General features: G+C 47.9%; 1 protein-coding gene across 1 annotated transcript; it reads right to left on the bottom strand.

Moving 5' to 3' along the window:
- Window positions 1-246: 246 nt before the first annotated feature.
- Window positions 247-7,341, bottom strand: LOC138851777 (uncharacterized). Its single transcript, XM_070081243.1, has 2 exons — window positions 7,109-7,341; window positions 247-633 (listed from the first exon to the last, which is right to left on the bottom strand). The coding sequence occupies exons 1-2, from the start codon at window positions 7,198-7,200 to the stop codon at window positions 387-389; spliced, it is 339 nt and encodes a 112-aa protein (XP_069937344.1). The 5' UTR covers window positions 7,201-7,341; the 3' UTR covers window positions 247-386.
- Between the last annotated feature and the right edge of the window lie 9,122 nt (window positions 7,342-16,463).

The following is a 16,463-nucleotide window of genomic DNA, read 5'->3' on the forward strand; positions in this document are numbered from 1 at the left end:
GTGTAAGGAAACGTGTCGGAATGTTTCCACCCGCTGGGAATCGAACCCGGGCCCTCCGTGTGTGAAGCGGGAGCTTTAGCCACCAGGCCTAATGTATATACAAGATCCTACTGTATACACATGGGCCTACTGTATATGCAAGGGCCTACTGTATATACAAGGGCCTACTGTATATGCAAGGGCCTAATGTATATACAAGGACCTACTGTACATTCAGTGAGTAGAATGCTTGACTACACTGCCAGGGTAAGTTTCAAGCCTATCAGAGGTTGACTTACCGAGGTACCAGAGTTGAAAAGACCATACCTGATACCTAAGATCAAGAGCCTTTGCTCCATCACCCAGGGATCAAGAACCTCCTCCAATGCCCTCCAGAATGACCACACTCACCTGTTCACTCCTCTGGATGACCCTCCAACTTCTACTGGCTCTCCAGTGGCCTCTGCCACCTCCACCGGCCCTCCAGCAGCCTCCGCCACCTCCGTCAGCCCTCCGCCAGCCTCTGCCACCACCACTGACCCTCCAGCAGCCTCTACCTCATCTAGGTCATCATCGGAGTCATCACATTCACAAACGGAGTCATCGTCCTCCTCCAGAGACTGGTGTGACAGCTCCTCCATCTTCCGCTTCTCTCTGAAACATTAATATCATTATTATTAATCTACTTGGGCTTGTGCAACATTGCAAGCTCTTGATAAAGCATTGATTGAAAAACGGAAGGCACATATATAAATAAGGTGTCCCGTAGCTCGATCAGTAGCACACTCAGCTCACACACTGAGGTTCAGGGTTTGAATCTCCTCCGATATGGCTGGAAAACATTAGAGAAGTGATTCCATAAGACACCTGCTGTCCCTGTTCACCCATCAGTATAAAATGGGTACCTGGGTGTTAGTGGACTGGTGTGGGTCACATCCTGGGTGTTAGTGGACTGGTGTGGGTCACATCCTGGGTGTTAGTGGACTGGTGTGGGTCACATCCTGGGTGTTAGTGGACTGGTGTGGGTCACATCCTGGGTGTTAGTGGACTGGTGTGGGTCACATCATGGGTGTTAGTGGACTGGTGTGGGTCACATCCTGGGTGTTACTGGACTGGTGTGGGTCACATCCTGGGTGTTACTGGACTGGTGTGGGTCACATCCTGGGTGTTACTGGACTGGTGTGGGTCACATCCTGGGTGTTAGTGGACTGGTGTGGGTCACATCCTGGGTGTTAGTGGACTGGTGTGGGTCACATCCTGGGTGTTAGTGGACTGGTGTGGGTCACATCCTGGGTGTTAGTGGACTGGTGTGGGTCACATCATGGGTGTTAGTGGACTGGTGTGGGTCACATCCTGGGTGTTACTGGACTGGTGTGGGTCACATCCTGGGTGTTACTGGACTGGTGTGGGTCACATCCTGGGTGTTAGTGGACTGGTGTGGGTCACATCATGGGTGTTAGTGGACTGGTGTGGGTCACATCCTGGGTGTTACTGGACTGGTGTGGGTCACATCCTGGGTGTTACTGGACTGGTGTGGGTCACATCCTGGGTGTTACTGGACTGGTGTGGGTCACATCCTGGGTGTTAGTGGACTGGTGTGGGTCACATCCTGGGTGTTAGTGGACTGGTGTGGGTCACATCCTGGGTGTTAGTGGACTGGTGTGGGTCACATCCTGGGTGTTAGTGGACTGGTGTGGGTCACATCATGGGTGTTAGTGGACTGATGTGGGTCACATCATGGGTGTTAGTGGACTGGTGTGGGTCACATCCTGGGTGTTACTGGACTGGTGTGGGTCACATCCTGGGTGTTACTGGACTGGTGTGGGTCACATCCTGGGTGTTACTGGACTGGTGTGGGTCACATCCTGGGTGTTAGTGGACTGGTGTGGGTCACATCCTGGGTGTTAGTGGACTGGTGTGGGTCACATCATGGGTGTTAGTGGACTGATGTGGGTCACATCCTGGGACAAAACTGACCAAATTTGCCCGAAATGCTCAGCATAACAAGGGGCTTTCTATATAGTAGTATGTCAGTGATGTCAGCTAGGCATCCAGGAGCTAGTTCTAAAGTCGAAATGTTCGAAAGTTGAACCAATATTTCCCATAAGAAATAACTGAAATACAATTAATCTGTTCCAGAAACCCAAAAATATTCACAAAAAAAATATTTTATAGAAATTATATTATAGATTTACATACACACAACAAACATACATAGTACAATTAGTAATAAATTTAAGTAAACATATAAAACAACATCTTTACTTACCTTTATTGATGATTGGTGATGGCATCTGGAAGATAGAGATGAGGAGAGACAGAGTTAGGGTTAGTGTTTGGAAGGGGAATCCCCCTCCATAAGAACTTTAGGTATCAAAGTCCTCTCTGGGGTTACTTCTCTTCTGTCTTTTAATGCCACTAGGACCAGTTTGAGAGTCACTGGACCCCTGTCTCACAAAATAACTGTCCACAGTCCTCTGTACCTGGTGCCTTTTTAACATTTCCCTGAAGTGGGACATGGTTCTGTCACTGAACTTTTTGCAGAGATGGCTTGTTTCAGCTTGGTCAGGGTGATACTTTTCAACAAAAGTTTGCAACTCATTCCACGTTGCACGCATGTCCTGGCAAGCTCAGCAAGTCTCACACATCTTTCATTTTCTTTTTTGTATTATATCCGTCTTCACATCGATGGTGCTTCTCACTTTCTTTACCACAGGGGTACCACTAGCAAGTTTCTTTGGGCCCATGGTAGCTTATTTCACAGTCGCACAAGCACTAAACACAATGAATTAATTATGAAATGTTTGAATGAGCGCTCAGGTTAGTATTCACTCAAGCATCAACAAAGCCAGACTGCTCATGATGCCTGCACAAGGACACGGACAGAGTGGGCTGGAGGACAGGTCTGGTGCCTGGAGTAACAGGTCTGGTGCCTGGAGGACAGGTCTGGTGCCTGGAGTAACAGGTCTGGTGCCTGGAGTAACAGGTCTGGTGCCTGGAGTAACAGGTCTGGTGCCTGGAGTAACAGGTCTGGTGCCTGGAGTAACAGGTCTGGTGCCTGGAGGTTCAAAAGACAGAGTTTGATACTCGGAACAAAATTGGTTCAAAAAATGCGGTCGAAACTCGAAAAGTTCAATGATCTGTACGTTCGAAACTCAAGGGTCCACTGTACATGAATTTATAGTAAATAAAGATATTATATTATTATTATTCTTGTATATATATATATATATATATATATATATACAAAACAACCACTGTGAAAGAATAGAGAAATTCCAAGTGCTTTCATGACTACTCACATTATCAAGGAACAATGAAAGTAATACATCGAAAGAAGGCATATAAAGGGTCTAGCCCACACCTCACTATCACATCCCACAACAAAGCAACACCTGACGTGCTACTCATAAGGGAACACTGCAGCAGGCCTGCTGGCCCAACTAGACAGGTCCTTCACACAACCCACCAACAACCGTTTCTACCCAAGAATTAAGCATTTAAAAATTTATTTGTCCAATGTATTATTAAATTCTTTCCAAATACTATTAATTATAAATGGATCTAATTTATATAAACCCTCAAACATTCTTTAAGTCTTATGATACACTTAATAACAATAAAAATTTGCGCCTTACCAAAGCAGACAAAATAAATGCAATAGTAATTATGAAAGAAAATGATTACCAAGAAAAAACGAATAATCTCTTAGATGATACTGAAAGAGTGTAGCAGTAGCCTATACAATATAGCCTAGATGTGTAGCAGTAGTCTACACCATATAGCCTAGATGTGTAGCAGTAGTCTACACCATATAGCCTAGGTGTGTAGCAGTAGTCTACACAATGTAGCAGTAGTCTACACCATATAGCCTAGATGTGTAGCAGTAGTCTACACCATATAGCCTAGGTGTGTAGCAGTAGCCTACACCATATAGCCTAGATGTGTAGCAGTAGTCTACACCATATAGCCTAGGTGTGTAGCAGTAGCCTACACCATATAGCCTAGATGTGTAGCAGTAGTCTACACCATATAGCCTAGGTGTGTAGCAGTAGCCTACACCATATAGCCTAGATGTGTAGCAGTAGTCTACACCATATAGCCTAGGTGTGTAGCTGTAGCCTACACCATATAGCCTAGATGTGTAGCAGTAGTCTACACCATATAGCCTAGGTGTGTAGCAGTAGCCTACACCATATAGCCTAGGTGTGTAGCAGTAGCCTACACCATATAGCCTAGGTGTGTAGCAGAAGCCTACACCATATAGCCTAGATGTGTAGCAGTAGCCTACACCATATAGCCTAGGTGTGTAGCAGTAGCCTACAAAATATACCCTAGGTGTGTAGCAGTAGCCTACACAATGTAGCCTAGGTGTGTAGCAGTAGTCTACACCATATAGCCTAGGTGTGTAGCAGTAGCCTACACCATATAGCCTAGGTGTGTAGCAGTAGCCTACACCATATAGCCTAGGTGTGTAGCAGAAGCCTACACAATGTAGCAGTAGTCTACACCATATAGCCTAGGTGTGTAGCAGTAGCCTACACAATGTAGCAGTAGTCTACACCATATAGCCTAGGTGTGTAGCAGTAGCCTACACCATATAGCCTAGGTGTGTAGCAGTAGCCTACACCATATAGCCTAGGTGTGTAGCAGTAGCCTACACCATATAGCCTAGGTGTGTAGCAGTAGCCTACACCATATAGCCTAGGTGTGTAGCAGTAGCCTACACCATATAGCCTAGGTGTGTAGCAGTAGCCTACACCATATAGCCTAGGTGTGTAGCAGTAGCCTACACCATATAGCCTAGGTGTGTAGCAGTAGCCTACACCATATAGCCTAGGTGTGTAGCAGTAGCCTACACCATATAGCCTAGGTGTGTAGCAGTAGCCTACACCATATAGCCTAGGTGTGTAGCAGTAGCCTACACAATGTAGCAGTAGTCTACACCATATAGCCTAGGTGTGTAGCAGTAGTCTACACCATATAGCCTAGGTGTGTAGCAGTAGCCTACACAATGTAGCAGTAGTCTACACCATATAGCCTAGGTGTGTAGCAGTAGCCTACACAATGTAGCAGTAGTCTACACCATATAGCCTAGGTGTGTAGCAGTAGCCTACACAATGTAGCAGTAGTCTACACCATATAGCCTAGGTGTGTAGCAGTAGCCTACACAATGTAGCAGTAGTCTACACCATATAGCCTAGGTGTGTAGCAGTAGCCTACACAATGTAGCAGTAGTCTACACCATATAGCCTAGGTGTGTAGCAGTAGCCTACACAATGTAGCAGTAGTCTACACCATATAGCCTAGGTGTGTAGCAGTAGCCTACACAATGTAGCAGTAGTCTACACCATATAGCCTAGGTGTGTAGCAGTAGCCTACACAATGTAGCAGTAGTCTACACCATATAGCCTAGGTGTGTAGCAGTAGCCTACACAATGTAGCAGTAGTCTACACCATATAGCCTAGGTGTGTAGCAGTAGCCTACACCATATAGCCTAGGTGTGTAGCAGTAGCCTACACAATGTAGCAGTAGTCTACACCATATAGCCTAGGTGTGTAGCAGTAGTCTACACCATATAGCCTAGGTGTGTAGCAGTAGCCTACACAATGTAGCAGTAGTCTACACCATATAGCCTAGGTGTGTAGCAGTAGCCTACACAATGTAGCAGTAGTCTACACCATATAGCCTAGGTGTGTAGCAGTAGCCTACACAATGTAGCAGTAGTCTACACCATATAGCCTAGGTGTGTAGCAGTAGCCTACACAATGTAGCAGTAGTCTACACCATATAGCCTAGGTGTGTAGCAGTAGCCTACACAATGTAGCAGTAGTCTATACCATATAGCCTAGGTGTTTAGCAGTAGCCTACACAATGTAGCAGTAGTCTACACCATATAGCCTAGGTGTGTAGCAGTAGCCTACACAATGTAGCAGTAGTCTACACCATATAGCCTAGGTGTGTAGCAGTAGTCTACACCATATAGCCTAGGTGTGTAGCAGTAGCCTACACCATATAGCCTAGGTGTGTAGCAGTAGCCTACACAATGTAGCAGTAGTCTACACCATATAGCCTAGGTGTGTAGCAGTAGCCTACACAATGTAGCAGTAGTCTACACCATATAGCCTAGGTGTGTAGCAGTAGCCTACACAATGTAGCAGTAGTCTACACCATATTGCCTAGGTGTGTAGCAGTAGCCTACACAATGTAGCAGTAGTCTACACCATATAGCCTAGGTGTGTAGCAGTAGCCTACACAATGTAGCAGTAGTCTACACCATATAGCCTAGGTGTTTAGCAGTAGCCTACACAATGTAGCAGTAGTCTACACCATATAGCCTAGGTGTGTAGCAGTAGCCTACACAATGTAGCAGTAGTCTACACCATATAGCCTAGGTGTGTAGCAGTAGTCTACACCATATAGCCTAGGTGTGTAGCAGTAGCCTACACCATATAGCCTAGGTGTGTAGCAGAAGCCTACACAATGTAGCAGTAGTCTACACCATATAGCCTAGGTGTGTAGCAGTAGCCTACACAATGTAGCAGTAGTCTACACCATATAGCCTAGGTGTGTAGCAGTAGCCTACACCATATAGCCTAGGTGTGTAGCAGTAGCCTACACAATGTAGCAGTAGTCTACACCATATAGCCTAGGTGTGTAGCAGTAGTCTACACCATATAGCCTAGGTGTGTAGCAGTAGCCTACACAATGTAGCAGTAGTCTACACCATATAGCCTAGGTGTGTAACAGTAGCCTACACAATGTAGCAGTAGTCTACACCATATAGCCTAGGTGTGTAGCAGTAGCCTACACCATATAGCCTAGGTGTGTAGCAGTAGCCTACACAATGTAGCAGTAGTCTACACCATATAGCCTAGGTGTGTAGCAGTAGCCTACACAATGTAGCAGTAGTCTACACCATATAGCCTAGGTGTGTAGCAGTAGCCTACACCATATAGCCTAGGTGTGTAGCAGTAGCCTACACAATGTAGCAGTAGTCTACACCATATAGCCTAGGTGTGTAGCAGTAGCCTACACAATGTAGCAGTAGTCTACACAATATAGCCTAGGTGTGTAGCAGTAGTGTATACTATATAGCCCCAGAGCACTAAACACTCAGGGACTCACCTCACTCTGTTATTCTCCTGGTACAACCTACGTCTCACATTCTCCCCATATTTCTTGAAGCTGAGCCTATATGTAGACCTCCTGTGCACCATTAGGCCTAGGTATGTAGCAGTAGCCTAGGTATGTAGCAGTAGCCTAGGCTACCCTCCCACAACCACAAAAACTCAACCCAAAAAGCCAGAAAAACGTCACAATTATTAATTTTCCCGGATGAAGCGTTTGTTTACAACAGACTGTTGTTACTGTTGTTGTTACTGTTGTTGTTACTGTTGTTACTATTGTTGTTACTGTTGTTACTGTTGTTGTTACAGTTGTTGTTACTGTTGTTGTTACTGTTGTTACTATTGTTGTTACTGTTGTTACTGTTGTTGTTACTGTTGTTGTTACTGTTGTTGTTACTGTTGTTACTGTTGTTGTTACTGTTGTTACTGTTGTTGTTACTGTTGTTACTGTTGTTGTTACTGTTGTTGTTACTGTTGTTACTGCTGTTGTTACTGTTGTTACTGTTGTTGTTACTGTTGTTGTTACGCCACTGCCATTGCCACTGCTGCTGCCACTGCTGTCACCGCCGGCTGCCACTGCTGTCACTCGTTGTTGCTTCACCGCTGGTTGCTCACTGCCACTGGGTTGCCACTGCTGTTACCGTTGTTGCCACTGTCGTTTTACCGTTAAGCCACTGCTGTTGCCACCGTTGTTACCGTTGCTGTCACTGCTGCTGTCACCGCTGTTGCTGATCGTTGCTGTTACCGCTGCCTGCTTCACCGTTGCTTGCTGCTGCAGCCACTGCTGTTGCTACCGCTGTTACCGTTGCTGTTACCGTTGTTGCGCTACCGTTGTTACCGCTTGCTGTTTACCGCTGCTGCCACTGCCGTCACCGCTGCTGCCACTGTTGCCACTGCTGCTGCCACCGCTGCTGCTACCGCTGTTGCTACCGCCGTTGCCACTGCTGTTACTGCTGTTGCTACTCGTTGTTACTGCTGTTACCGTTGTTGTTACCGTTGTTACTGTTGTTGCTACTCGTTGTTGTTACCGTTGTTGCTACCGTTGTTACCGTTGTTGTTACCGTTGTTGTTACCGCTGTTACCGTTGGGTTGTTACCGTTGTTGTTACTGCTGCCACTCGTTGCTGGGTTACCGCTGTTACTGCTGCTGTTTTCACCGCTGTTACCGTTGTTGTCATCGCTGCCACTGCTGTTGCTACCGTTGTTACCGTTGCTGTTACTCGCCTGCTGCCATCGCTGCCGTTACCGTTGCCACTGCTGCTGCGTACGGTTGCTGCCACTGTTAAGCTACTGCTGTTGTTACTGCTGTTGTTACTGCTGTTACCGTTGCTCACTGGTTGCTGTTACCGTTGTTACTGGTTGCTGTTACCGTTGTTACCGTTGTTACCGTTGTTGCTTACCAAGGTTGTTACCGTTGTTGTTACTCGCTGTTACCGTTGTTGTTACCGCTGGCTGTTACCGGCTTGTTGCCACCGTTGTTACTGCTTGTCGCTACCGTTGTTACCGTTGCTTCGTTACTGCTTGCTGCTTACTCGCCGCTTCGTTACCGTTAAGCTACCGTTGCTGTTACTGCTGCGCCACCGTTGCTTACTGTTGTTTGTTGAACTGCTTGTTGCTAACGTTGCACTGGTTGCTGTTACCACAGCTTACCGTTGCTGTTACCGTTGTTACCGTTGCTGTTACTGTTGTTACCGTTAGTTGTTACCGTTGTTACCGTTGTTGCTACCGCTGTTGTTACCGTTGCTGTTACCGTTGCCACTGCTGTTGCTACCGCTGTTGCCACTGCTGTTACTGTTGTTGTTACCTGTTGCTGTTACCAAGCGTTACTGCTGTTACTGTTGTTGTTTTACTGTTGTTAATTGTTGTTACCGTTGTTACTCGTTGCTCACTGCTTGGTTGTTACCGTTGTTGCTACCGTTGCTAAGTCACTGCTGTTACCGTTAAGCTGTTACTGTTGTTACTGTTGTTGTTACCGTTGTTTCACTGCAAGCTACACTTGCCATTGTCACGTTACTGTTACTGCTGTTACCGCTGCTGTTACTGTTGTTCAGCCACCGCTGTTACCGTTGCTGTTACCGCTGCGCTGCTACCGTTACCGTTGGTTGTCACTGCTGTTACTGCTGTTGCTGCCACTGCTGTCACTACAAGCCACCGTTGCTGTCACTCGTTGCTGTTACCGCTCGTTGCCAATTGTTGTCACCGCTTGCTTTACCTGCTAAGCTGTTACTGCTGTTACTGCTGTTGTTACCGTTGGGTTGCCACCGCTGTCACTGGTCACGCCACCGCTGCTTCGTTGGTTTGCTAAGCACTGCTTGCTGCCACCAAGGTTACTGCTGTTGTTACCAAGGTTACCGTGTTTGTTACCGTTGGTTGTTACTGGTTGCTGTTACCGCTGTCGTTACCGCTGTTACCGCTTGCTGTTACCAAGGTTGTCACTTCGCTGTTGCTACCGCTGTTACCGTTGCTGTTACTCGTTGCTGTTACCGCTGTTGGCTACCGCTGTTACCATTGCTGTTACCGTTGCTGTTACCGTTTGCTGCGCTACCGCTGTTGTTACCGGTTGTTGCCACCGTTGCTGCTTTACTGGCTGTTGTTACCGCTGTTGCTTCACTCGCTGTTTTCACTGTCGTTTACCGTTGTTCAATGCTTCGTCGTTTACCGCCGTCACCGCTGCCGTCACCGCTGCTGCCACCGCTTCGTCACCGCTGGTTGCCACTCGCTGCTCGTTACCGCTGCTGCCACTCGCTGTCACCGCTAAGCCACCGCTAAGCTGCCACCGTTGTTGCCACCGCTGTCACTGCTGCTGTTAATGTTGCCGTTACCGTTGTTACCGTTGTTGTTTTACCGTTGTTACCGCTGCTGCTACCGTTGCTGTCACTGCTGTTACCGTTGCTGTTAAGCCGTCACCGTTGTGGTTACCGGCGCCGTTAATTGCTGTTTACCGTTGGTTGCTACCGCTGTTACCGCTGCTGCTACCGCTGTTATTGTTGTCGGTTACCGTTGTTGCTGGCTGCCACTGCTTGCCACTGCTGCTGTTACCGTTGCTGTTACTAAGCTGCTGTTACCATTGTTACCGTTGTTGTCACTGTTGTTGTTACTGCTGTTGCTGCGTTGCTGTTACTGGTTGTTAGTGCTGTTGCCGTTGTTACCATTACCGTTAAGTTGTTAATTGGGTTGTTGTCACTGCTGCTGCTGCTGTTACCGTTGCTGTCACTGCCGTTACCGTTGTTGCTACCGTTGTTGTTACCGTTGTTACCGTACGTTATTACTGCTGTCGTTACCGCTTGCTGCTCACTGCTGTTACCGGTTGCCGTTTACCGTTGTTGTTACCGTTGTTACCGTTGCTGTTACCGTTTTCGTCGTTACCGTTGTCACTGCCGTTGGCCACTGTTGTTACTGCTGTTGTTACCGTTGGCATTGCCGTTGTCACTGCTGTTGTTACCGCTGTTACCGTTGTTGTTACCGTTGTTGTTACCGTTGTTACCGTTGCTGCCACTGTTGCTGTTACCATGTTGTTTTACTGTTGTTGTTACTGCTGCCGCTGCCTGTTACCGCTGTTGCTACCGCTGTTGTCACTGCTGTTACCGCTGCCGTTACCGCTGTTGTTACCGCGTTGCTACCGCTGCTGTTACCGCTGTTTACCGTTGCCGTTACTAAGCCGTTACCGTTGTTGCTACTGCTGTCACCGTTACCGTTGCTTCGTTACCGCTCGTCACCGCCGTTTTGCCACCGCTTGCTGCTACCGTTGCTGTTACCGTTGCTGTTACTCGTTGCTACCGTTGTTACCGTTGTTGTTACTGCTGTCACTGTCATTGCTACCGCTGTTACCGTTGCTGGCACCGCTGTTACTCGTTGGTTGCTACCGCGTTACCGTTGCCACTGTCGTTACCGTTGTCACTGGGTTGTCACCGTTGTCACTGTTGCCACTGCTATTGCTACCGTTGGGTTGCTACCGTTGTTACCGTTGCCGTTACCGCTGCTGTTACCGCCGTTTCACCGCTGTTGCCACCGCTGCTACTTGCTTGCTGCCGCATCGCTGGTTGCTGGCTGTCGTACTCGCTGGTTACCGCTGCCGTCACTGCTCGCTGCGCCACCGTTGTTTACCGTTGCCGTTACCATTGCCACTGCCTTGCCACTGCTGTTGCCACCGCTGCTGCTGCCGTTGCTTTCGCCGTACTGCCGTTGGCGCTGGGTTGCCGTTGCCACCGCTGCGCCGACTGCCGTTCGCCACCGGGTTGCCAGTGCCGCTGCCGCCGTTACCGCTGTCACTGTCGTTGCCACTGCTGCTGCTACCGCTTGCCGCTTCGCTGCTGTTCACTGCTGTTGCCACCGTTGCCGCCAAGCCACTCGTTGCCGCTGCTGTCGTACTGCTGTCACTCGCTGCCGCTGCTGTTACCGCTGCCGTTACCGTAGTCGTTACCGCCGTTACCGCTTGCTGTTACCATTGTTACCGTTGCTGCTACTGCTGTCAAGCTACCGCTGCCGTTACCGCTGTCACTGCTGTTACCGTTGCTGTTACCGCTGTTACCGCTGTTGCCACTGCTGCCACCGCTGCCACCGCTTTGCTGCTACCGTTGTCAGCTGCTGTTGTCACTCGTTGGGCTACTGGTTACGTTACCGTTGTTGCCACTGCTGTCACCGTTACCAGCTGGGTTGCCACTGCTGTCACCGTTGCTTGTTACTCGTTGCTCACCGTTGTTGCCACTGCTGTGCCCTGGTTGCGTCACCGTTGCTGCTACTCGTTGCCGTTACTGCTCGTTGCGCCACTGCTGCTGCTGCTGTTGCTACTCGTTGTTGTTACTGTTGTTGCTCACCGCTTGTTGCCACCGTTGGCTACCGTTGCCACTGTTGCTGTTACCGTTGTTGTTACCGTTGTTACCGTTGCTTGTTACTGGGGTTGCTGTTACCGTTGTTGTTACTGTTTTTGTTACCGTTGTTACCGTTAGCTGTTACTCGTTGCTGTTACTGCTGGGTTGCTTTACCGCTGTTGTTACCGTTGTCTGCTACCGTTGCTGTTACCGTTGCTGTTACCGTTACTGCTGGTTGCTACTAAGCACTACCGCTGTTGCCTACCGCTGTTACCGCTGTTACCGTTGTTGCTACCGCTGCCGTTACCGTTGTTGCCACTGCCACCGCTGCGCCACTGCTGTCACTGGTTGCTGCTGCTGTTACCGTTGTTTGCGCCACCGTAGCTGTTTTACCGCTGTTACCGTTGCTTTCGTTACCACGTTACTGTTGTTGCTACCGTTGTTGGTTACTGCTGTTGCCACTGTCGTTACCGTTGTCACTGCTTGCTGCTGTTACCGTTCCGCTACTGTTGTTGCTGGGTTGTTGTTACTGCTGTTGCTACTGCTGTTACTGTTGTTGTTACTCGTTGTTGTTACCGTTGTTACTGCTTGTTATTACTGTTGGTTACTGCTGTTGTTACTCGCTGTTACTGTTGTTGTTACTGCTGTTGTTACCGTTTTGCTCACCGTTGCTGTTACCGTTGTTGTTACCGTTGCTGTTACCGTTGTTGTTACCGTTGCTGTTACTGTTGTTACTGTTGTTACCGGTTAGTTGTTACTGTTGTTGTTACCGTTGGTTCTGCTTGTTGTTACCGCTGTTGCTACTGCTTGCTGCTACCGCTTGCTGCGCTACCGTTGTTACTGCTGTTGTTACCGTTGCTGTTACCGTTGTTGTTACTGTTGTTACCGTTGTTGTTACCGTTACTGCTTGTTACCGCTTGCCGTTACCGCTGTTACCGTTGTTGTTACCGTTGCTACCAAGGTTGTTACTCGCTGTTGTTACTGCTGTTACCGTTGTTGCTACCGTTGTTACCGTTGTTGCTACCGTTGTGCCATCAGCGTTGCTACTCGTTGTTACCGTTGCCACTGCTTCGTTACCGTTGTTGCGCCACTGCTGTTACCGTTGCTACTGCCAGCGCCATCGTTGCTGTTACTCGTTGTTACCGTTGTTGTTATCGGTTGTTACCGTTGCTTGTTACCGCTGTTACTGTTGCTGTTACCATTGCTGCTGCTGTTACCGTTGTTACCGCTGTTGTCATTACTGCCGTTGCCACTGCTGTTACTGCTGTTGTTACCATTGGTTACCGGTTTCTTGGTTACCGCTGTTGCTACCGTTGCTGCTGCTTGTTGTTACCGTTGTTAGTGCTGCTTGCCAGTTGTTACCAAGGTTACTGTTGTTACTTGCTGTTGCTTACCGTTAAGCCAGTTGCTGTTGCTACCGTTGCTGCTACTGCTGCTCGTTACTGCTGTTACCGCTGTCACCGCCGTCACCGTTGCCGCTTCGTTGTTACCGTTGGGTTGTTACTCGTAGTTGTTACCGTTGTCACCGGGTTGTTACCATTGCTACCGTTGCTGTTACCGTTGCTGTTACCGCTGTTGTTACTGCTTTCGTTGCTACTGCTGTTACCGCCGTTGGTTGTTACCGGTTGTTACTGCTTGCTGTTACTGGTTACCGTTGTCGTTACCGTTGTTGTTACTGCTGTTGCTGCTGTTGCCACTGCTGTCACTGCTTGTTGTTACTCGCTGTTGTTACCGTTGTTACTGTTACCGTTGTTGTTACTGCTAAGTCACTGCTGGGTTGCCACCGCTGTCACTCGCTGCTGTTACTGCCGTTGCCTTTGCTGCGCCACTGCTGTCACTGCCGCGTTTTACCGTTGCTGTTACCGTTGTCAGCTGCTGTTGCTTCACTGCTGTTGTTACTGCTGTTGCCACCGCCGTTGCCACCGGGTTGTTACCGTTGTTACCGTCATTGGTTACCGGTTGTTACCAGCTAAGTCACTGCTAAGCTGCGCCACTGCTGCTGTTACCGTTTTTGGCTACCGTTGTTCACTGCTTGTTGCCGCTACCGTTGCTGCCACTGCTTGCTGTTACCGCTTGCTTCGTTACCGTTGCTGCTACCAAGGTTGTTACCGTTGGGTTGTTACCGTTAAGCTACCGTTGTTACTGTTGTTGTTACCGCGTTGCCACTGCTGTCACTGCTGTTACCGCTGCTGCTTCGTTACCGCTGTTACCGTTGCCGTTTGTTGTTACTGTTGTTGTTACTGCAGACATGGGAAATCTGGAAAAACAGATGGGACTTGCAACTATGACCACCCTAGAATATGCCGTGCCCATATGACAACAGGAAAATGCAAACTCCCTTCCTGTAAGCTTTTTCACCCTGAACTGTGTACCTCTTCAGTACAGGAAAGACTCTGCTATAACTTAAATAGCCAGGCATACCATCTAAAGGGGACAAAAAGATACAAAACATCCAGGCCATGGGAAAACCTGGGTAGCCACAGCCACTCAAGAGGGAGAGGTTTTTTAGTGCCAGGAAGGAGAAAAAACTGGCAGGAAATGGCAGAAATCGTACACCAAATCCAGTCATTCCTGGAGTGGAACCACAGTCGATGGCCTCCACTCCAAACCAACAGATACAGACTATACCCCGGCCGGGATTGAACCCGCGGTCACAGAGTCTCAAAACTCCAGACCGTCGCGTTAGCCACTAGACCAGCTAGCCACAATAAGATTCGTCCAACTAGGTATATTTCTACACCATAGGAAAGTGTAGAAATATACCTAGTTGGACGAATCTTATTGTGGCTAGCTAGTCTAGTGGCTAACGCGACGGGCTGGAGTTTTGAGACTCTCTGACCGCGGGTTCAATCCCGGCCGGGGTATGGTTTGTTTGCAATCGTGTCATTACGATTTCGTGAGTCAACAGATACAGATACTAATGCCGGAAAAAAATCCCCCCCCCCCAGTACCAACAATACCACCGGTCCAATGACATTCTTCTTTGGAAATATACAGGGTCTAAAGCCAGCAACAAACAACAAAATACCTTTCATCCGTGGCCTGCTTGCAGAGGCAAAGGCAATGTTCGCGGCTTTCACTGAGACCCACATAAAGGATCACTTGGACAACGAAATATGGATCCCAGGTTACAACCTATACAGATGTGACAGAGTGAACAGGCAAAAGGGGGGGGGGTTGGCCTGTACATTGCAGAGTCACTTGTTTGCACAGAACTGCTTAATGCCTCAAATGATGTAGTGGAAGTTTTAGCAGTAAAGGTCGAGAACCAAAACCTAGTCATTGTGGTAGTCTACAAGCCTCCGGATGCAACATCCCAGCAATTCCAGGAACAGCTGTTAAAAATTGACCACTGTCTGGAAAATCTTCCAGCTCCTGCACCCAACATCTTGCTCCTGGGGGATTTCAACTTAAGGCACCTAAAATGGAGGAATATAGCAAATAATATTGTTGCAGTAATAACACCAGGAGGCAGCTCTGATGAAAACTCACACTCACGCGAGCTTTTAAATCTCTGCACAAAATTCAATTTAAACCAGCAAATAATAGAGCCTACTAGACTGGAGAATACACTAGACCTCATCTTCACTAACAATGATGATCTGATAAGAAATGTCACCATATCAAAAACAATATACTCAGATCACAACATAATTGAGGTTCAGACATGTATGCGTGGAGCCCCAGACCGACATAATGAGACTAGTCACGAGGGAGCATTCACCAAATTCAACTTCAATAACAAAAACATAAAGTGGGACCAAGTAAACCAAGTCCTAACCGATATAAGCTGGGAAGATATACTAAGCAACACAGACCCCAACTTATGCCTAGAACAGATTAACTCGGTGGCACTCGATGTATGCACAAGGCTTATTCCTCTAAGAAAAAGGAGGAGTAGATGTAAAATAGAAAGAGACAGGCGCTCCCTTTACAGGCGACGGAAAAGAATAACAGAGCGGCTAAAAGAGGTCAATATATCTGAAATGCGTATGGAGACACTGGTCAGAGAAATAGCAAGCATCGAACTTAAGCTAAAAGAATCCTTTAGGAGTCAGGAATCGCGGGAAGAACTAAAAGCCATAAATGAAATCGAAAAAAACCCAAAGTATTTCTTCTCCTATGCCAAATCAAAATCGAGAACAACGTCCAGTATTGGGCCCCTACTTAAACAAGATGGGTCTTACACAGATGACAGCAAGGAAATGAGTGAGCTACTCAAGTCCCAATATGACTCAGTTTTTAGCAAGCCACTAACCAGACTGAGAGTCGAAGATCAAAATGATTTTTTTATGAGAGAGCCACAAAATTTGATTAACACAAGCCTATCCGATGTTATCCTGACGCCAAATGACTTCGAACAGGCGATAAATGACATGGCCATGCACTCTGCCCCAGGGCCAGACTCATGGAACTCTGTGTTCATCAAGAACTGCAAGAAGCCCCTATCACGAGCCTTTACCATCCTATGGAGAGGGAGCATGGACACGGGGGTCGTCCCACAGTTACTAAAAACAACAGACATAGCCCCACTCCACAAAGGTGG

Source organism: Cherax quadricarinatus, unplaced genomic scaffold (assembly GCF_038502225.1).
Source record: "Cherax quadricarinatus isolate ZL_2023a unplaced genomic scaffold, ASM3850222v1 Contig2054, whole genome shotgun sequence".
In the NCBI taxonomy this organism is placed as follows: domain Eukaryota; kingdom Metazoa; phylum Arthropoda; class Malacostraca; order Decapoda; family Parastacidae; genus Cherax; species Cherax quadricarinatus.

Bases quoted from the DNA above. Each gene is read 5' to 3' on its own strand.
- LOC138851777 (XM_070081243.1), bottom strand. From the start codon at position 7,200: ATGGTGCACAGGAGGTCTACATATAGGCTCAGCTTCAAGAAATATGGG. The intron at 634-7,108 runs GTGAGTCCCTGA...TTAATGTTTCAG, and splicing joins CAGGAGAATAACAGAGTGAG to AGAGAAGCGGAAGATGGAGG.